This window comes from Camelina sativa, chromosome 11, assembly GCF_030686135.1.
Source record: "Camelina sativa cultivar CO46 ecotype springtype chromosome 11, ASM3068613v1".
Taxonomy (NCBI): domain Eukaryota; kingdom Viridiplantae; phylum Streptophyta; class Magnoliopsida; order Brassicales; family Brassicaceae; genus Camelina; species Camelina sativa.
The window spans coordinates 9,307,931-9,329,833 of NC_141890.1; the positions used below are offsets into that span (position 1 = coordinate 9,307,931).

A 21,903-nucleotide genomic window follows, 5' to 3' on the forward strand; every position below is an offset into this window, starting at 1 on the left:
CTCCTCTGGCACTACAGAGATAGATTTCCCTGAGCCACCACAGCCTTCTACTACTATGAGTCGGGGAGCCTACGAGGAGTACCAGACATCCACCATGCGTGCCATCTGGAACGCGATTGCTCGATTGTCTCGTTGTGGCTGTGTCCGTCCCACTAGGCGCAGATCACGTTCTCCTCCCCTTGGTGGAGCGAGCGGTAGTGATGCAGATCTTGCTGATGGTGATGCTGATTCTGAGGATTGATCCTATTTCTGTTTACGGTTTCTTTTATCCTTTTTCTCTTTCACTTGGAGTCATTTTTATTTTTCCTTGAGTCAGTTTATCATTCGTTTCAGATTGAACTTGTATTGCATTATGAACCATTATTTATCATGTTTCATTTAATGTTGTGTTTGAGTGATTCTTAACAGAGCTGACTTTCATGAGAAACACACAACTAACATGCAACTAAGAAGGATTCGGAGTCGGACATGAATGATGTTGCATCGATCGATGCAATATTTGCATCGGTCGACACAACGGCTAACACTTCGGTAACATGTATTTGGTTCATTATTTCACTACTTTTTCAATTTGATTTTTCTTTCTTAGTCAATCTCAGGCTTGATAACACTGGGGACAGTGTTCTTTAAGTCTGGGGGAGGCTAGTTACTAACTAAATACTTTTTCTTTCTTAGTTTCTGTTGTGTGTCTGTCAAAACCATATTTTGAGTCAAATTTTAAAAATTTTTCTTTTTGGAATTAGGATCTCTAACTAATGGTTTCCGTTCTTTAGCTAACACTCTTATGAATCTTGATTATGCTTGATCTCAGAACTGAAGTTTAGAAAAGACTATGAGCTGTATCAACAATCCTGAAAGCCCTTATCCAAAGGATATCTGGTTTAACTAACGTTGTCTCAACTTTTATCAGGATTTTAACTGGACTTAATCTCTTACTTTGGGGTTGGAAATCAGTGGATTAGACTTCTTCTTCGGGCCATACAAGACAGTGCAATTTTTCAAAGTATGTCTCCCCTCTCTCTTCCCTTCAGTATTCAAAAAAAAAAAAAAAAAAAGAAAAAGATGAGATGATTTTGATCAGTTTAGAGAAGTAGGTAAATTACCTGTGACCTCATTATTCTATTCTTGAGTCAAATGATCACACAAAGCTTGGAAGCAAGGGGTAGGTAAATTACCGATGATCCCGGTATTTGCTTACACCTTTGATTTAAAAAAAAAAGAGAAAGAAGTAAAAAAATTTGGAAGTGAGAAAAGGGAGAGGAAAGGAGATGTATGAAGAATGTCTTGGCCTGAAGAGAGTCCATATGCCACTGATCGATACACCAAGGTAAGAACTCACATGTATTTGTTTTAATTTATGTAATGAGATGACAATGGTGAGACTAGAGATTCCTAAGGATTGTGGGATTTGAGTAAGGAATGTTGATGCTTCTCAATTGACAAAGTATATGAAGTAAGTTCTGAAGATCAAGGCGATGAAGAGTGCGAAAAATGGTTACCTGCAGTTGAGTGAATTCCATGTTTTCAAACCTCTTTCACAGGTCTAAGTTTCTGTTTTGCTTGAGGGCAAACAAAGGCTAAGTCTGGGGGAGTTGATATATCATGGTTTTTGTGGTTTTTAACCATGGTATAAGTGTGTTTGTCTTTTGATTTCTTTTCTATGTTGTTTTTGAGTCTTTATAGGTTTAGGTACTCATTGGCATGGATGGAGCACTAAGGAGCTAAAAGAGGATGATTTGGAGCATAATCAAAGCATGAAGGCTGATCAACGAAGCTAGGAGACGAGATCAAGAATATGCATCGACCGATGCACTCTCAGCATCGATCGATGCAGTTGCCACAAACCAAATGGAAGTTGTTTCCACAAGCTTTAGAAGATTCAAAATTTGCCCAAGTTTCCTTTATTTGCAATTAAGACCCAAGACGTGTTTTAGAGTATTTATAGGATTTTTATGGTCATTGTTTAGACCTAAGTTTTATTCGGCAACCAAAAAGAGATATTGGGAGCTTTGGGAGAGACAGATCTGATTTCATCTGTAGAGAGAAGATTCTTGAACTCCTTTCTTACTTCTTAATATCAATTGCTTATTATTCAGAAAAGATGTTTTGTTCTACATTGAATATGTCTGAGTAGGTTGTTTGTTAGGTTTAGGGTTTTTCATAGGAATTTTATGGTGCATTAGCTCTGATATTTTAGGATTCATTATCTTGTGTGATCTTCATCTTAGGTTGTTCTTCATATTGATTCTTGATTGATCACCTAGAATTAATATCTTAGGAAAATAAATTGATATGAGAGTATAATTGATTTTCCTGATAAAACCTTTTGATGAGCAAAATTATTTCCTGCAAAGAGATTTGATTTAATAATTTTGTGAACTTATCTAAAACCTTTTCTTAAAGCTGATTTTTAACCTTGAATTATACAAAGAGATTTGGATATTCTGGTTTTAAATTTAGATAATATTTGCAGTGAGAACTGATTTATTTTACCAAAAGTTTAGAGTTCTAGATCTGATCTTAATTGCTTGAATCCCATTAATTCATTGATTTGATATTCCATAATTTCCTGAAAAATTCCCTATGCCTAGCTCTTTGATCCTTTGAATTTACAACACTCTTTTTAATTTTGTTTCTGCATTGTTTTTAATTCAATATTTTGATTTAGCATAACTAAAAGATTGATAAGTCTATTGTGTGATCTAGAGTCTCTGTGGATTCGACCCCTAGAGTATTACAACTGCAAGGCTGTTAGTACCATTAGGGTATTACAATTTGAACATATCACATAGGAACCTAATGACTGAAATTAAATAATAATGACTATAAATATCTTTTAAAGTGAGAGTAATTAGGACTGAAATTTAATTTTATGGAAAACGGGTTGAATTCTATTATTATGGAAAACGAATTGGTAAGATGTAATGAGAAATAAATGAGTAAGCAATTATAAAATTACTTACATAAAACATCCCACCATTAGATTATATAAGATTAAAGGCCAGAAACTAAATCCAGGAATGGAAACCCATAATTTACATTTTAAGTAAAAAATTTATGAATTTATAAGAGAATTTTGGGAACACGTAAACATCTTACAATCTAACATAATTTATATTCCTTTCTTGCCTATGAATCATTTATAAGATTGAAACTCATAAATAATTTTTATACATAATTTAGAATCCGTTTTTGCCCGCGAATCATACATAAGATTGAAGCCCATTTTTATAATTTCAATATAAATTATAATCAGATTGTTCCTAAGATGAAACTACAAACTGATAAATGGTGGGTTTAGATTGGAAGGGGACTAATTGATGAAGAGAAAAAGGAAATGTTGAGAGTCTTTTTTTTTGTTTTTTGTTTTATGGGCTTTTAGTGTATTAGAAAATCCAAAGTATAAATGAATTTAGTTAATTAGGTCCAAACAACGAAAGTGTACACGCCAAGTGTCATCCCCTTAGCAAAAGTTGAGAAAAACTTTCTCATATTATATAAGATTATTTTAGTTCCACTGAAACTGTGTTAGGTATGTTACATATATAATCGATGAGAGAGAAAACTTAATCAAAGTTAACAAAACAAAGTCTTTATCATTGCTATACATATTGTAATTTTAGCTCTCTGTTTTGTAACACAAACTGGTTAATTTAGTAAACTGATTTCATATAAACAGGAAACTGATTTGTGTTTTGCTCTACGTTGAAAATTCAAAATTGGTTTCATCAAAATAAAATAAGAATTGTCAACGCAGCTATTGAGTCTTTGTTTTTTTTTTCTCTGTCTTTACCTCTTCGTCTTCTCTAGACGTTGCTCTGAAGTTTTTTGGACGATTTTTCCAATTTGTCGACTAAGGGACCAACGGGTCAAGGACAAAGTTGGAATTGTTCGACAATGCGTCATGGACGTGAATATATGCATATACAAACACACTAGCTTGCTCTCCTAAACCCAAACAACATATGATTATAAAAATGAAACACAAAAATCTATTGGCAATCTTTTGTTTTCTTCTTGTTGGTTTTCCTGTTGTGTTTGCACCATGCGGGGAAACTGGTTTCTTTAGACCCGGTGATAAGTATGATACAAACCGTCGCCTTCTCCTCTCTACTCTAGCTTCTAATGCCTCAGCTCGAGGCGACTTCTACAGTAATTTTATTGGCCAAGGCTATGATCGGGTGTATATTCTCGGGATGTGCATCATAGGTGTTGAACCAAAGGTTTGCTCCGACTGTATCGACCTTGCTTCTAAAGAGGTGATAGAAGAATGTACCAACCAGAAAGAAGGCCTCGCTTGGCCCCAAAATGGGAGTTTTTGTATGTTTCGTTACTCCAACCGTTCTTTTACTGGATCACTCGAGATGGAACCAAAGTATACCAAGTACAATGTTGGAGATATCAGATCCACGGTAACAAACTTTGATAAAGTGTGGGACGACTTAACAAGTCGTATGATAGATAGAGCAACTTCATGGTCATCTGAACGCATGAGCTATGCAGCTGAAGCAGTTACTTTGACGTCTTTCAGGAATTTATACGCAATAGTGCAATGCACACCGATCATATCTTTAACGGATTGCAACATCTGTTTAATTGTAAGTGTCAGAGAATCCCATTATTGTTGCAGTGGGAGACAGGGTGGGGTTGTTTTTCGTCCTAGCTGTGTTTTCAGGTGGGAAATATATCCCTTTTCTTCGGCCTTTAACAACCTTACTTCGGCATCTCCAGCTCAACCCCCAATATCACTCCCACCTTCAGTAGGCAACAGGACCACCAGAAGCAAGGGAGGTACGTTTCACTACTGTTTCCCCATGATTTAAAGAAGGCTTGAATCATACTTAGACAGCTGCCTGCTAATCTGTTTTTTGCAGGAATTATCGGAATCGTTATTGGTCTCGCCTTTGTGATCAGTGTGATGCTTGCTCTAGGGTTTGCTCTTCATAGGAGGAGAAGAACGTATCAAGGATTTGCTAGTGAGTTCTCCATGGTTTGGCGCTATGTTAAATTATGAGTTTTAGGATTACAAACGTTTTCAATTAGTTGTTCCTCACTTTCTCTGTTCTTACTTATCATACGGTTTTATTTCTCTTTAATTTCAGGGAGCTCAAGGACGACTTATGATACTCCATTACCAGATGATGGTAAGATGATATACACCACTCTTTCCTCTAAACCTGTTAATGTCTCCAGCATAACACTATATATGTATGCTTTCAGCTGCTGCAGATGATATTACAACTTCAGGTTCACTTCAATTCGAATTTAAAACTATTGAAGCTGCAACAAGTAATTTTCAAATGACTAACAAGTTAGGTCATGGTGGATTTGGCGAAGTCTACAAGGCATATGTTCTTAAGCTTTCTCAACTACTAGTTTGTGTTATAAACTTATACGTTGCCAAGAAAAAATATAAGAAATTCTGATAATGAGTGAAGATCATATGAATTGACAGGAACGTTCCCCAATGGAACAGAAGTTGCTGTGAAGAGGCTCTCTAAAAATTCAGGTCAAGGTGAACAAGAGTTTAAGAACGAGGTGCTTCTTGTAGCTAAGCTTCAACATAGAAATCTGGTTAGACTTGTCGGGTTTGTTGTCGAAAAAGAAGAAAGGATACTTGTGTATGAGTATGTGCCCAATAAAAGTCTTGATTACTTTCTCTTTGGTATGAAAAAAAATTCATAGGCGTATAATATCTAAAGCTTAGTTATCAATATCTATCTATTGACATTATATATCATATTTACAGACCATAAAAAGAGGGTTCAGCTGGATTGGAAAAAACGATGCAACATTATCAGGGGAATCACTCGTGGAATTTTATATCTTCATCAAGATTCACGGCTCACAATCATACATCGTGACCTCAAAGCGAGTAATATTCTCTTAGATGCTGAAATGAACCCAAAAATCGCGGATTTTGGAATGGCAAGAAATTTTAGAGTGAACCAGACAGAAGAAAATACAAGAAGAGTAGTTGGAACATTGTAAATAACTGACCACTTCAGTTATAATATGTCTGTCTTTTTTGTTTCTGATAAAACTAAAAGTGATGTGTGCTTGTGCTTTGCAGCGGTTACATGCCTCCCGAGTATGTGGCGAATGGGCAGTACTCGATGAAATCTGATGTCTATAGTTTCGGAGTATTGGTTCTGGAGATAATTGCTGGCAGAAAGAGTAGTAGCTTCCACCAAATAGATGGTTCAGTAGGCAACTTGGTAACATATGTTAGTACTAAAAAAGCCAATGCAATCATGAATATTTTTCACTTCCTATGACCAGTGGTCTTGGCCCTAAACATTGGTTTCTTGTCAAATGACTCAACAGGTTTGGAGGCTTTGGACCAACGAATCATTCTTAGAACTCGTAGACCCGGCCATGGGAGAGAATTATGATAAAGATGAAGTTATTAGATGCATCCATATCGGGTTATTGTGCGTTCAAGAAAATCCTACAGATCGTCCAACCATGTCTACAATATTTCAGATGTTCACTAATATTTCAATTATTCTGCCTGTGCCTCAACCACCTGGATTTGTCTTCAGGGCCAGATCCGAGCCAAACCAATTAGCGGAGAGATTGCAGCCTGGTCCGTCCATCACCATGTCGTTTGCTTGTTCCATTGATGATGCATCGATCACAAGTGTTAATCCTCGTTGAAAGTAGAGGTTAACAAAAATATGTATATTCTTTTGTAAGCCAAAACTCTAAGTAGTCACTCATTATTAATGTGCATAGAAATTCACTTTGGTTGGCTAAGACGGGAACTTATTCTTGAAATCATCTAAAGAAAAGGGGAAATGGGAAAGAAGTGTTGTGTATCAGTCCTCTGTTTCTGGTTTTAATGGAACTAAATGAAGAAAATAAATATTTTTGTATTTGTCAAAAAAAAAATAATAATAATAAAACAGAATTTTTATTTTTTTGTATTTTAAATTTATTGAGAACTTAATAAATAGAGATTCAAAATTTAAATCTATAATCGTCTCATATTTTTTTCACCAATCAAATAATTTATTCAAAAAGACTGTTATTATATGAGTACGTAAGATTAACGTATGTGTTTTTGTAACTATAAAAATATTAAAGTAAAGAGATATATCATAGGTTATTTAATGTGTTCATAAATAAAATTTGTTGGTTGTAGTAAAGACTAAAGAGTATATTTTACAAGTAAAATATTTTTGTGTGTACAAATACATTTTTAGTGGTAGTGTAGATAGTATATTTGTAAATGGATATATATTAGTGTATTATAGCAAAAAAAAAACAATTATTTTCTATAACTAAAATTTTATCTCTTTACTTTTATACATTGTTTTTACTTACGAAAGAATTAAATATATATTCTTTGTTAAATTTCATTTTATTTTAATCTATATTAACATTTTTGAAGTATATTTTGGTTTATGCCCTTTAAGTTTTAATTATTTAATTTTTTTTTACAACATTAACCCCTAAAACAATTCCATAAATAACATTACAGAGAAACTCAAACACTAAACTTTCTTAAATTGACCAACATATGTTACATTTATTGCCATAAAATCTTTACAACATCTATACATTCTGATTTTTCCAAAAACAACTCTACCCATTAAAGTTTTAACCCATTAAATATCCAAAACTATTTTTATGGATGCTAGAATCTCTCATATTTAAATGATATACAACAGATTTTTCATAACAAAAGTTTACAATATCCATAATTATATTAACATTAATAAATTTCCTAAACCGAAAAACCAATTATAAAATGTCACATTAAATATGTTGAAAACCCCCATATAATTTGGTTTATTTTTTATTTTTTGAGGAATTACCAAAAAAAATAAAATTCTATTAATTATCATAAACTATATATATTGACATGGAAAAATTATAAACTATATAAGTATGCTAATTTGGTAAAACAATTAACATAATTAAACTTGATAAAAAAACTTTTTTTGATTATTTTTTTTTACACAAAAATTTATTTTGATTTTGGTGAGACGGGTTGGCATTAATCCTATATTGGGAGTTAAGTGGAATTATTTTTTTTTTTAAACACTTTTGAATGTGTACCAGGAGATAAATGTATTACTGGACTATACATATACCACACGGGTTAAAACCTTGAAAACACTACAAAAATTTTATAGTTTGAATACTTATATCAAATACCTGTAAAATTTTATATTTTTAAAATTAATAAAACAATAATAAAATAACAAATAAATACAATGTAAATTTTAAATTTTTAAAATTAAAAATATTGTCCCGCTGTGTACCGCGGGTTAAATCCTAGTAACTTTGAATTCATCTACAACTATTTTCTTTAACTAAGAGGGTATCTATTTACTTTTTTTTCAACCAAACAATAAATTAAAAGGAAATTCCTCAGTTAGTTGCCCAAACTGGAGGGAAGGGGTTTATTAAAGAAACTTCAGAGATAAGAGAACGCGAAACACATGTAAGATACTCCGCCTTCGTATTTTCTGCACGCGGTATCCAGGAGATGAAGAATAATAGGAAGGACTCCAGCGAGTTAAACTCATCGATGACAAGTGATTAACTCATCGATATCGAGCAGGTTGGAGAAAGACGGGCAATCATGGACTGCACCATAGTGACTAGCTCAGCACAATCAGTCTCAAAATGTTGACAAGTGATTCCTACAGCACGTATCCGCTCCATGGCCCACAACAACTCTTCTAACTCCAAATGCAGGGGAGAGGCTCCGTCTTAGACACGAGGTAAAATACATGGACATGCGAAGATGGAGATGGAGCTGACATGACCACCGTAAAAGAGAGCGCCTCTTCCCTGGCTAACTTATCGCCCAAAGCCTTAGCAATTTTATCATTTGCCTCAATCTCTAAACCTTGAAAAACTTTTTTGTTTATGGCTTTCCAGATTACCTATAAAATTCATGGTAATTAAAGAAGTTTATCAGGATCACCCTTTTGAGAGGCACCCTTCTAGAAAAAAAATCTAAATTCGATTACACCGACTCATATGTAAAACTCTCTGACGAGACCAGAGTCGGAGATAAATCCCAAACTTCACACGAGCGAGGACATTCAAAGAAAACGTGATTAATAGTCTCAACCGTAGAGTCGCACCTTTTACACCAAATATCACATTGGATACTTCGGTGTATCTATTTACTTTTATAGATAGATTACTAAAATATTTACTTTATATTCTTTTAAATTTAATTTAATTTTTAAAAATTTAAACCCGCACATCGGGCAGGTCCTAATCTAGTTTCATATAAACAGGAATCTGATTTGTGTTTTGCTCTAGATCGAAAACTCAAAATTGGTTTCATCAAAATAAAATAATTCAATTTCTTAACAGTCTAAGAGATAAGAATTGTCAACGCAGCTATTGAGTCTTTGTTTTTTTTTCTCTGTCTTTACCTCTTCGTCTTCTCTAGACGTTGCTCTGATTTTTTTTTGGACGATTTTTCCAATTTGTCGACTAAGGGACCAACGGGTCAAGGACAAAGTTGGAATTGTTTGACAATGCGTTTTTGACGTGAATATATGCATATACAAACACACTAGCTTCCTGTCCTAAACCCAAAAAACATATGATTTTAAAAATGAAACTCAAAAATCTATTGGCAATCTTTTGTTTTCTTCTTGTAGGCTTTCCTGTTGTGTTTGCACTATGCGGGAAAACTGGTTCCTTTACACCCGGTGATAAGTATGATACAAACCGTCGCCTTCTCCTCTCTACTCTAGCTTCTAATGTCTCAGCTCGAGGCGACTTCTACAGTAATTTTATTGGCCAAGGCTATGATCGGGTATATATTCTCGGGATGTGCATCATAGGTGTTGAATCAAAGGTTTGCTCCGACTGTATCGACCTTGCTTCTAAAGAAGTGATAGAAGAATGTACCAACCAGACAGATGGCCTCGCTTGGCCCCAAAATGGGAGATTTTGTATAGTGCGTTACTCCAACCGTTCTTTTACTGGATCATTCGAGATCGAACCAAAGTATACCATGTACAATGTTGGCGATATCAGATCCTCGGTAACGAACTTTGCTGAACTGTGGGACGACTTAACAAGTCGTATGATAGATAGAGCTAGTTCATGGTCATCTGAACGAATGAACTACGCAGCTGAAGCAGTTACTTTAACGTCTTTCAGGAATTTATACGCGTTAATGCAATGCACACCGATCATATCTTTATCGGATTGCAACATCTGTTTAACTGTAAGTGTCAGAGAATCCCTAGAATGTTGCAGTGGGAGACAGGGTGGGGTTGTTTTTCGTCCTAACTGTGTTTTCAGGTGGGAAATATATCCCTTTTCTTCGGCCTTTAACAACCTTACTTCGGCATCTCCAGCTCAACCCCCAATATCACTCCCACCTTCAGTAGGCAACAGGAACACCAGAACCAAGGGAGGTAGGTTGCACTACTGTTGCCCCATGATTTAAAGAATCATACTTAGACAGCTGCTTGCTAATCTGTTTTTTGCAGGAATTATCGGAATCGTTATTGGTCTCGCCTTTGTGATCAGTGTGATGCTTGCTCTAGGGTTTGCTCTTCATAGGAGGAGAAGAACGTATCAAGGATTTGCTAGTGAGTTCTCCATGGTTTGGCGCTATGTTAAATTATGAGTTTTAGGATTACAAACGTTTTCAATTAGTTGTTCATCACTTTCTCTGTTCTTACTTATCATATGGTTTTATTTCTCTTTCAGGGAGGTCAAGGACGACTTATGATACTGCATTACCAGATGATGGTAAGATGATATACACCACTCTTTCCTCTAAACCTGTTAATGATACTGCATAACACTATATATGTATGCTTTCAGCTGCTGCAGGTGATATTACAACTTCAGGTTCACTTCAATTCGAATTTAAAACTATTGAAGCTGCAACAAGTAATTTTCAAATGACTAACAAGTTAGGTCATGGTGGATTTGGCGAAGTCTACAAGGCATATGTTCTTAAGCTTTCTCAACTACTAGTTTGTGTTATAAACTTATACGTTGCCAAGAAAAAATATAAGAAATTCTGATAATGAGTGAAGATCATATGAATTGACAGGAACGTTCCCCAATGGAACAGAAGTTGCTGTGAAGAGGCTCTCTAAAAATTCAGGTCAAGGTGAACAAGAGTTTAAGAACGAGGTGCTTCTTGTAGCTAAGCTCCAACATAAAAATCTGGTTAGACTTGTCGGGTTTGTTGTCGAAAGAGAAGAAAGGATACTTGTGTACGAGTTTGTGCCCAATAAAAGTCTCGATTACTTTCTCTTTGGTATGAAAAAAATTTGATAGGCGTATAATATCTAAAGCTTAGTTATCAATCTCTATCTACTGACACTATATATCATATTTATAGACCATAAAAAGAGGGTTCAGCTGGATTGGAAAAAACAATGCAACATTATCTGGGGAATCACTCGTGGCATTTTATATCTTCATCAAGATTCACGGCTCACAATCATACATCGTGACCTCAAAGCGAGTAACATTCTCTTAGATGCTGAAATGAACCCAAAAATCGCGGATTTTGGAATGGCAAGAAATTTTAGAGTGGACCAGACTGAAGAAAATACAGGAAGAGTAGTTGGAACATTGTAAATAACTGACCACTTCAGTTATAATATTTCTGTCCTTTTTGTTTCTGATAAAACTGAAAGTGATGTGTGCTTGTGCTTTGCAGCGGTTACATGCCTCCCGAGTATGTGGCGAATGGACAGTTCTCGATGAAAGCTGATGTCTATAGTTTCGGAGTATTGGTTCTGGAGATAATTGCTGGCAGAAAGAGTAGTAGCTTCCACCAAATAGATGGTTCAGTAAGCAACTTGGTCACATATGTAAGTACTAAAAAAGCCAATGCAATCATGAATTTTTTTCACTTCCTATAAACAGTGGTCTTGGCCCTAAACATTGGTTTCTTGTCAAATGACTCAACAGGTTTGGAGGCTTTGGAACAACGAATCATTCTTGGAGCTCGTAGACCCGGCCATGGGAGAGAATTATGATAAAGATGAAGTTATTAGATGCATCCATATCGGGTTATTGTGCGTTCAAGAAAATCCTACAGATCGTCCAACCATGTCTACAATATTTCAGATGTTCACTAATATTTCAATTATTCTGCCTGTGCCTCAACCACCTGGATATGTCTTCAGGGCCAGATCCGAGCCAAACCCATTAGCGGAGAGATTGCAGCCTGGTCCGTTCACCACCGTGTCGTTTGCTTGTTCCATTGATGATGCATCGATCACAAGTGTTAATCCTCGTTGAAAGTAGAGGTTAACAAAAATATGTATATTCTTTAGTAAGCCAAAACTCTAAGTAGTCACTCATTATTAATGTGCATAGAGATTTCACTTTGATTGGCTAAGACGCGAACATATACTTGAAATCATCTAAAGAAAAGGGGAAATGGGAAAGAAGTGTTGTGTATCAGTCCTCTGTTTCTGGTTTTAATGGAACTAAATGAAGAAAATAAATATTTTTGTATTTGTCCAAAAAAAAATAATAATATTTTTGTATTTTTGTATATTTGTATCAGTCCTCTGTTTTTGTATTTGTATCAGTCCTCTGTTTTTTTTGTATTTTAAATTTATTGTAGTATACAATTTAAAATGTTTTAAAGCATGATTCTGTTATCTTGTATATCAACATTCTATAAAATGATTTACTATGCAAGAGATACAAATATAACTATTTTTTTGAAAAATCTTTAATATACAAATACAAAATAAAGGTTAGAGATTGCTCTGCCTTAATGTTGACAAAAAAAAAAAAAAAAAGAAAAAAAAAATCGCTCTGGCTTAAAATTGGTTAAATGTAGATAATTAGATCTAGACCCTCATTTCTTATTCTCCAAATTTTTACCATCATGAATTTTCAAGTGTGTTCGTGAATTGGAATAATAATAATAGTCTATATATAATAACAATCCGAATAAATGCCACCAAAAGTTGTGTTGTTTCAATTATACTTTTTGGATATTTTTCTTAAAAAAAATCTGTAGAAAATTTTAATTGTGTATTTTACGAAAAGTTGCAATTATTCATTATAACAGTTTTTTTGTAAAGTTGAAACTGTTAATTGTAGATTTGTGTTTATTCGAATATTCGTATCTTTTAAAATCTATATATATTTGTCTATTTGAACTGTTTTCATTTTTTTGCCATTACACAAAATAATATAAATTTTCAATCTCAACGGTTTTTACAACTTTCTAAATTATTCTCTAGCATTCATTCTCAACGATTTAATAAAAGATTTTTGGAATGATGAATCTTTACAACTTTTAGTTAATTTTAAATATAAAAATTTAATAAAAATACCTAGAGTTTTTTTCCCAACAGTTAGATGGATTATATAGTGAGTTTAAATTTGACTTTTCAATATGGTAATAAAAATGTCTTCAGCTTATATGGGTTATTAGGTATAATCAAGTGAAGGCAATTGCGATTTTTCGTAGTACCTTTTCGTAAAATTTTTGTTTTAAAAAACAAAATCAAACGGTTGTATCTGTTCATTGTAGAGTTGTGTCTTTTCACTATATTTTATTTATATTTTTTCATCCCAACTTATCATTCTAATAGGTGTGTGACATCACTGACATGTGTCTATTTAAATATTCATGTCTTTTGAACTCTCTATATATTTGTCTTAGGGGTGGGCATTCGGGTAACCCGTTCGGGTTCGGGTATTACCCGTTCGGGTTCGGGTAAACAGTTTTAGAAAAATAGAACCCATTAGGTATTTTTAGATATATTGGTTCGGTTCGGTTTGGGTACTATCAGGTTCGGGTCGGTTTGGGTTACAAATTTTAGAACCCGATTAGTACCCGAACTATTAGGTACCCAAAAAAATATAATAAAAATTAAATTAAATTTAGTTAAATTTTGACTTATGTGTCAAAATATTTAAGATATTTTGATTATTTTTTATATTTAGATATAAAACTAAATGAAATATTCAAAATTATAATCATAATTTTAGGGTAATTTCATTATATTAATAATAAATATTATAAATATATTTATGTGTTCGGGATTAATGGGTACCCAAACAGGTATCGGGTATTATCCGACCCTAACCCGAACCCACGGGTATTAGAAAATAGAATCCAATAGAGTAGGCAAACCCGTACCCAATCCGAACCCGGTTTTTCGGGTCGGGTTCTGGATTGGGTATTCGGGTACGGTTTTTATGCCCATGCCTAATTTGTCTCTTCAACAGTAACTAACAAGTTCGTTGAAACAAAATTTTCATTTTAGGTTGAATCTAAATAATTAAATATTAATATCTAATATTCAACGTTATATTCTATAATCTAACTAAAATTTTAGAAATGATTATAGCAACAGAGAAATTTAATACAACTTAATATATAATCTACAGTTGCGTCTATTAATCGTAACTTTTCGTTAAAAAAATATTTTATATTTAAAAATAATAATAACTATTTGAATAAATGCGAACAATAGTTGCGACTTTTTGTAGTATTTTTTGTGAAAAAGTTGTTTTTATTTGTTCTTTTTAACTCAAATAGTTGTATTTGTTCATTGTAGAGTTATGTCATTTCACTATATTTTACTAATATTTTTTCATCACAACTTTTAACTCTAATAGGTGTGTTTTTTTTAATATTCATGTCTTTTGTACTTTCTATATATTTGTCTCTTCATCAATAAATAACAAATCATTGTTCGTTGAAACAAATTTTCCGTTTTATGTTAAATCTAAGTAATTTGAATATTAATATCTAATATTCAACGTTATTCTATAATTTAACTAAAATTTTAGAAATTTTAGAAATTTAATAAAACTTACTGTAGAATTTACAGTTGCATCTATTTCTCGTAACTTTTCGTTAAAAACTATTTTAATATTTAAAATTTCTTTTATGTTGTTTTTAAAAGTTGTGTATTTTAAATTTAATATTTCTCTGATATAGTTTCACTCATTATTAGATATTTTTTAATTATATTTATTTAATAGAAAATTACATTTACCGTTAGTTCAATATTCTTAATTAGGATCACTTGTCATAAAGATTTTTTTAATTGTAGCTCTTTATTATAATTCTTTATAAATATCTTATATATTTATAATATCAATACTTTTTGCAAAGTTGTGTCTATTTTTTGTTCTATAAGTTTTCATTTTGATGGTTGTGTTTTTAGTAACAGGTTATGTTTAATGTTTACGTATTTAAACTATTCTATTATATTCAAATGATTTCATAATGTATAATTTATTTTCTTTTTTCTAAAATACTTCCCACGCGACATCGCGGGGGGTCTGAATCCTAGTAATAATAAAGACTTTACCGAAAATACCAAACTAATAAGAGAAAGAGATCGTTTACTTTAGGTTTTTAACTTTTGAGTCTCGTTTTACAACCGCATATGTGCAATGATGATGTTTAGGGACCAAAGGTGATGTATCTGTTCCATTGATAATGATTAGTCTATTGACATGGAAATGTTCATGGACTGAGAATTGTATTGTATGCATATTTACTCGACAGGATTGCCCTTGTTGATATGGACAGAATTGAAAGTTAGGCATATTTACATTTGTTTCCGCTTCGTTTTCCAGAAAGCATTTGATAATCATGTCAAATGGAAATCTTCTCACCGATTGAGCCAGCCTTTATCATCATCATCTTAGTGCTTGCTCGACGATTTGCTCTACTTTGTTGGAGTCAAGAACTTGATTTTGATTAATGTGAGTGTTGTTCATATGCTTTTCTTTGGCCACTTAACTTTTCACATGTATATAGCTAGTCTATGGGAGTAGTTAAGAACATATATCGATTACAAAACTCTTAGTTAGTGATATGATATCAAGAGAGTGTGCATTTTATTTGATTTTGCAGCTGGTATTACAACTCGACACTTTCTCCAATTCGACTTGAAGACGATTGAAGCTGCAAATAAATTTGCAATGACTAAAAAGCTAGGTCAAGGTGGATTCGGCGAAGTTTTCTAGGTGTCATTTTTGTGGCAACTTGGTTTATTACTTCTCTTGAAAAAAATTGGAATTAAATTATCAAAGTAAGCTAATAGTGATCATATTTTCTTACTGACGTCATTTACATGGTATGTTGCCTAGTGGAACAGAAGTTGCAGTGAAGAGGCTATCAAAAACATCAGAGCAAGGCGCAGACAAGGTCAAGAACGAGGTTGTTGTTGTTGCAAAACTTCATCATAGGAATCTCGTAAGGCTTCTAGGATTTTGTTTGGAAGGCAAAGAAAAAAAAAATACTTGTTTTCCCAAACAAGAGCCTTGATTGCTTCCTATTTGATTAGTAGAATGAGCATTTGATATACATGCATGGGCTTCTATCTGATTTTTGGGATGGGCCAAAATCGAGCTGAAATACGCAGGATAGTTGGGACACGGTATATGCATATTACCCTTGATATGGTCTATCTACAGAAGCTTCAAGAATTTTTTCTTGGCCAGTAATGTACAAAAGTGTGATAGTATATATCCGAAAATGTTGCTTCTGTTTTGCTATTGCAGCGGTTACATGGCCCCAGAATATGTGATGCATGGCCTCTTCTCCACAAAATTTGATGTTTATAGTTTCGGAGTCTTAGTTTGGAGATTATGGTCCTGTTCGTTTCACTAGTTAGCATGTTCATTCAAATCATCAATTCAAAAGCTTCATCCAAATGATTCATTTGAATGTCAAATGACTCAACAAAAAAAAAATGGTTCATTTGGATGATGCATTTGAATGGAAAATGTTTGTTTGGTTATTTTACATTCTCATCTAAATGGATTTGATTAGAATAATGACTAAACTACCCATGTTTTGATCTAACAATTTTTTACTCTTAATCTTAACCATATTAATTTTAAATATTGATCTAAAATATCTTATATAATATGAGAAGGTTTTTCACAACTTTTACTAAGGATATGACACTTGGCTTAATATATTTTTGACACCTGTATTTTTTTGTTTGGACTTAATTAACTATAGTTTGGACCTAATTAACCACAAGCCCAAAAAATAAAAAAAAATAAAGCATCAACATTTCCTTCCTTCCTTCTTTAATTAGAAACATATGCAGCCCCCAAGAATCTAGAGCCACCTTATATCAATATGTGGTTGGTTTCATCTCGGAACTATACCAACATTAAATTATATTTATAGGTTTGAATTCTTTGGTTTAATTTATGTGTTTATATCTTATATAATTTTCACGGGCACAAACGGAATCAAATTTAAGTAAGATGGTGGGATGGTATTATTTAAGTAAATTAGTTTGATTTTTAAAATATTTTTTATATAAAATTAAATTTTTGAGCTTACTTTCTGGAAAATTACGTAAGATTGTGAGATGGTTTTGATCTAATTCTATAAATCTTTTGTTCGATTCACACTTATTATTTCAAACGTCATGGTAGTTTTGAATTACATCAAATTTATATATTTTAATATTAGGAATTTCAGAATAAAAAATTATGAACATAATCAGTTATGTTTTGATTTGAAATAATACCATCATTTTATGCATTGCCTTCTATCTACCACTATTTTCCTCAATTCTCATTTTTGTTTATATTACTTCTCATTTTGAACTTATTATTTTGAAAAACTTGCGAATTTATGATCATTAATATTTGATTTCAATCCCTTCCCTCTCTTAAAGGCTCAAACATTCTATAAAGTTTAGTTTTCGAAAAACAACCTATTACCATACAAACACATCGTCTTTCAGATTATTGTGAAAACCAAATCATTTACTTTCTATTCTATCCTCGATTCAATCTCAAACGAACAACAAAACACCGGTAACAATAGTATCGTTGTTCGGATCATCCGTTTTTGGAAAGTTCCTAACTTAAAAAAAAATATTATCTTACTAAGTCTTGAATATTTTTTAAAAATGTAAATTCTTTTAACTATTGTTCATCTTTTGATGATTTATGCAATCATTTTAAAATATTTATAAAAGAAAATAAATAATTTCATGTATATTTGATTTTAAAATAATTTAATATATAATGATGATGGGCGTCAGATTCTTAAAGTAAGAGTTGAAAGAAACCTTACTATATTATATCATCTAATAATAATAAAGTAAAATTTTCTTTTGGAAAGCTCTAAAAGATTGTCATTCGATGCTCTCTTCTTTCACAAATGTCATTTTGTTTCTTTTAATTTTTAGTGTAACAAATTTATTCAATTGAATTTACATAATAAACTTTTCGCTTAACAAATAATTTGATGATTAAATAGTTTAAGGATATAAGATTATAATATATATATATATATATGGGTTGTATAAGATATTGCAGAGTAGTGAAGTGACTTTAGTGCAGTGGCAAATAGTAAGTCTTTAATGCACAAATCACCATCACTCCCGCGATCGAGTCCCGCTCCCTACTAATGTAGGTATTTGGCTAATGGACCGGCCAGTTGTTGTCCAATGGTTGACAAAAAAAAATATTGCAGAGTAATAATTGGCTTTTTTATTTCCACACTTTAATATAAATAATTCACATGATCTTGATATCACATTATTTTATTCATTTTCAATCCATTTAAAATAAACTTAAGTATATTTTAATATATTATTCAAAATAACTAAATGAGAATTGAATATATTTTTTTTGATAAAGAGATAATTGTATATATTTCTGTTTAAAGAGAGAAGTGAATATATATTCAGATTCATGATTTGATTAGCTTAGCTTAGATGCCCTTTCATAGATCTATATTTATAATATATAACTCTTGAATATATATTTAAAACAATAGACAATTTTAGTTATTAATTCACAATAATATATTATTATAAAGTTGACACATTTTTTATTAACTTTTCTATTCCATCTCATCAATCCCATATTTTGTACTAACTCTCGTTTTTGTAACTTTCATAACATTTATAGTAATGCAATGAATGATTAATAATAGTATTTAGAAATATTACATATAAGAAATATATTAATATGTAATGATTGCATATCTATAACTCTCACATAGTTTGTGTGACTCCTATAACAATGAAATACTCCCTCTGTTTTCATTTTGTTGTCGTTTTAGGTTTTCAATGAAAATGTTTGGTAAATATTCCAGTTTTATCCCTAATGTTTTAAAGTTTTGACCAATGAAATATTTATAAAGTATATTAATAAAGGGTAAAACAGACAATTCAATAGACTTTTTTAAATTTGTGTGAGAAAACCTTAAACGACAAGTAAAAAACGGAAGAAAGTATAAATTACATTTACCTAATTGATATAAAGATTAGTGCATTTATTATCCAATTAAATGATAAATTTTCCATATGCTCTTAACTACAATTTCTCTTATAAATAGACAGATACACATTCTACTAACTCTCATGTCTCAAATCTGACATAATATTTTTATTTAATTAATATTATCTCCAAAATTACAAAAAAAATATCAAAAACAATGTAAACTAAATCCGTGCGTAGCACGGAGCAACTACTAGTATATACATAAATTTTCATTCAAAACCAAACAAAAACTCTAGAAATCCCAATATAAATTATTTATAACAATTTTTTATAAGATATAAAACATGTTATGCCAATGTAAATTATTTGTAAATTATTTATAACAATTTTTTATAAGCTTTTACAATAAAGACTTGTGAAGCGAAGGAGAAGCTTTGAGGTTGGAGTCTCAGCAATAGAAAGAGAAACACGATGAAGTTAGGAAAGAAGCTGAACTGCTAAAGAACACGAGCAAGAGACTTAGGATTGAAGCAGAGGAATCACTTTTGGCTTGGAATGGGAAAGAATCTGTGGAATGGGAAAGAATCTGTGTAATCATCCAACTCCCAAATGTTTCCTGCAAAACCAATGAACAAATCCAAAGTTACTAAGCGACTGCAAAAATCAGAACCAAAATCAAAAATGAGACTGCAAAAACCATAAGCGATAACACTCTCTTGTTCTTGTTCTGAAATCATTCCACTTAACCCACAATCCCAAATCCTAACTCTTTTACAAATACACATCGACAGAGACAACTTCAAGCATCTATGTCAGTTATGTATCTCAACCAGGATAAGATAACACATCAATCAAGTTTGTAAATCCTTAAGCTAAGTGACAATCCCAAATCCTACTATGGTAACATCAAACAAACACACAGAAGCTGTGTAACATCAAACAAACCACAACAACGAAGTCTCTGCTTTACTAACCACAACTTCAAGCATCAAACAAACAAACGTAACCACAAAGCTTTACTAACCGAAGTCTCTGCTTCGGATCAGAAAACACACATCTCAGAAAAAGCTGTAAAATTCACAATCGGATAAGAAGCAGAGACTCAAACAACCCCAGATACAGAGCATAAAACCGAGCACATACCTTCTAATATGGAAGTGTAGTTCCTTCTGCCATCTCAATAGTGATAGAATCACGCACATCTTCCATCATTCTATCACCAGCAGGTATGTATGGAACGTGTCCATCGTTTTCATCACCCTGATGTTCATATGATTCCACCACTTCCCAATGTAAAAAATCAATATCATCCTCTTGTGAATCTTTGATAAAATTATGGAGAGCCATTGTTGCTGTCACAATCTTAATCCATTTATTCAGCTCATACTTAGGGTGCTTTCTATCAAGAATTCTCCATTTGGCCTTCCAAACACCAAAGGTTCTCTCAATTATCGATCTCAGACCAGAATGTTTACGGTTAAACAGCTCCCTACTGTTGGTCGGTGGTCCTCCTCTGCTGAACTGGTCTAGGTGATATCTAACTCTGCGATGAGGGCCTAGGTAACCACTTCAAGTTGGATACCCTGAGTCTACTAAATAGTATTTTCCAGGCGGAGGATGAGGGAAAGAAGCTTCTTGTGTAGCACAATATGTTAGCACTTTTGTGTCATGTGCTCTCCCGGGAACTCCAATATAAGCATAAGTAAATCTCATACTGAAATTGCATATTGCAAGCAAATTCATTGTTGCTTCTGCTTTTCGACCTCTAAATGGCTCTACATTCCCTGATGGAGGACGAACTGGCACATGAGTACCATCAAGGGCACCAATGCAGTCTCTAAAATAAGGCATATACCGGCTATCATTCACTAGAAAAGGACTAACACTTGTCAAATCATCCCTTGTAGGTTTCACTATATCTGCTGCAAGTTTTAATAGAGCACTTAAAACCTCATCCAACTTCCTCTTCACTGTATCGAACTAATTCATTCAAATGCTATGTTAAATTGTCAAAAACGAACATCATTATTCATTTCCATCTAGATGAATCATCTGAGTCGAGAAACGAACAGCACTTATATGCGGTCGAAATAACAGATTCGTCCACCAGTCAGACACTACAGCTGAGAATTTGGTGACATACGTGAGTACCAAAGAACAACTCTGTTCTTAATTGATGATTACATGTTTTAACTCCCTATTCTTGATTGATAACTAAGTTAAGTTACAGGCTTGGAGGTTGTGGAGAAGCGGTTCACCATTGGAACTCGTTGATCCAACCATTTCAGAGAGTTATGAAACGAAAGAAGTGATAAGATGCATCCACATTGCGTTGCTATGTGTTCAATGCAATCCCAAAGATCGCCCCAGCTTGTCAACAATCAACATGATGCTCACTATCAGTTCCCATATTTTACCTGATCCTGAACAACCTGGATTCTTCTTTCCAACTAAAAGCAACCAAGAACGAGATGGCATCGAGTCTAGCCTGTCTACGACCAAGTCCAGTTCCCAAACTATCAATGATGTAACCATTACAGATCTTGCACCTCGTTAACGTTGAGATTACATTAAGACATTATTTTAGTTCCACTGAAACTGTGTTAAGTCTGTTATGTGTAATCTATGAGAAATATATATATATTAAACTGAATCAAAGTTTACATACAAAGTCTTTATCATTGCTGATTG

General features: G+C 32.8%; 2 protein-coding genes and 1 long non-coding RNA gene across 7 annotated transcripts; all 3 read left to right on the forward strand.

The window, feature by feature from the left end:
* The first annotated feature begins 3,956 nt into the window (after positions 1-3,956).
* LOC104727808 (putative cysteine-rich receptor-like protein kinase 16) lies at positions 3,957-6,922 on the forward strand. 2 transcript variants are annotated; one of them, XR_015572690.1, is made up of 8 exons: positions 3,957-4,791; positions 4,875-4,976; positions 5,103-5,144; positions 5,221-5,345; positions 5,456-5,665; positions 5,750-5,987; positions 6,074-6,227; positions 6,328-6,922. XR_015572690.1 is itself a non-coding variant. In XM_087475741.1 (8 exons), the coding sequence occupies exons 1-8, from the start codon at positions 3,966-3,968 to the stop codon at positions 6,658-6,660; spliced, it is 1,932 nt and encodes a 643-aa protein (XP_087331867.1). In that variant the 5' UTR covers positions 3,962-3,965; the 3' UTR covers positions 6,661-6,922. The 2 variants fall into 2 exon arrangements, 1 of the variants encoding a protein (XP_087331867.1); XM_087475741.1 differs by having other exon boundaries at positions 3,962-4,791; positions 5,221-5,247.
* A 2,638-nt stretch (positions 6,923-9,560) lies between these two features.
* On the forward strand, positions 9,561-12,520 carry LOC104727809 (putative cysteine-rich receptor-like protein kinase 16). Of its 4 annotated transcripts, XM_087475743.1 has the most exons (9): positions 9,561-10,027; positions 10,147-10,406; positions 10,482-10,583; positions 10,705-10,746; positions 10,822-10,848; positions 11,057-11,266; positions 11,351-11,588; positions 11,675-11,828; positions 11,929-12,520. In XM_087475743.1, exons 1-9 carry the CDS (start codon positions 10,005-10,007, stop codon positions 12,259-12,261), a joined length of 1,389 nt encoding a protein of 462 aa, XP_087331869.1. In that variant the 5' UTR covers positions 9,561-10,004; the 3' UTR covers positions 12,262-12,520. The 4 variants fall into 4 exon arrangements, 3 of the variants coding, with proteins under 3 accessions (XP_087331869.1, XP_087331868.1, XP_087331870.1); XR_015572692.1 differs by having other exon boundaries at positions 9,567-10,406; positions 10,822-10,946; XM_087475742.1 differs by lacking the exon at positions 10,822-10,848 and having other exon boundaries at positions 9,567-10,406.
* Positions 12,521-15,527: 3,007 nt separating this feature from the next.
* LOC104722691 (uncharacterized) lies at positions 15,528-16,796 on the forward strand. Its single transcript, XR_757237.2, has 3 exons — positions 15,528-15,711; positions 15,863-15,975; positions 16,099-16,796. It is a non-coding gene; the product is annotated as an uncharacterized LOC104722691 (long non-coding RNA).
* The last annotated feature ends 5,107 nt before the right edge of the window (positions 16,797-21,903 follow it).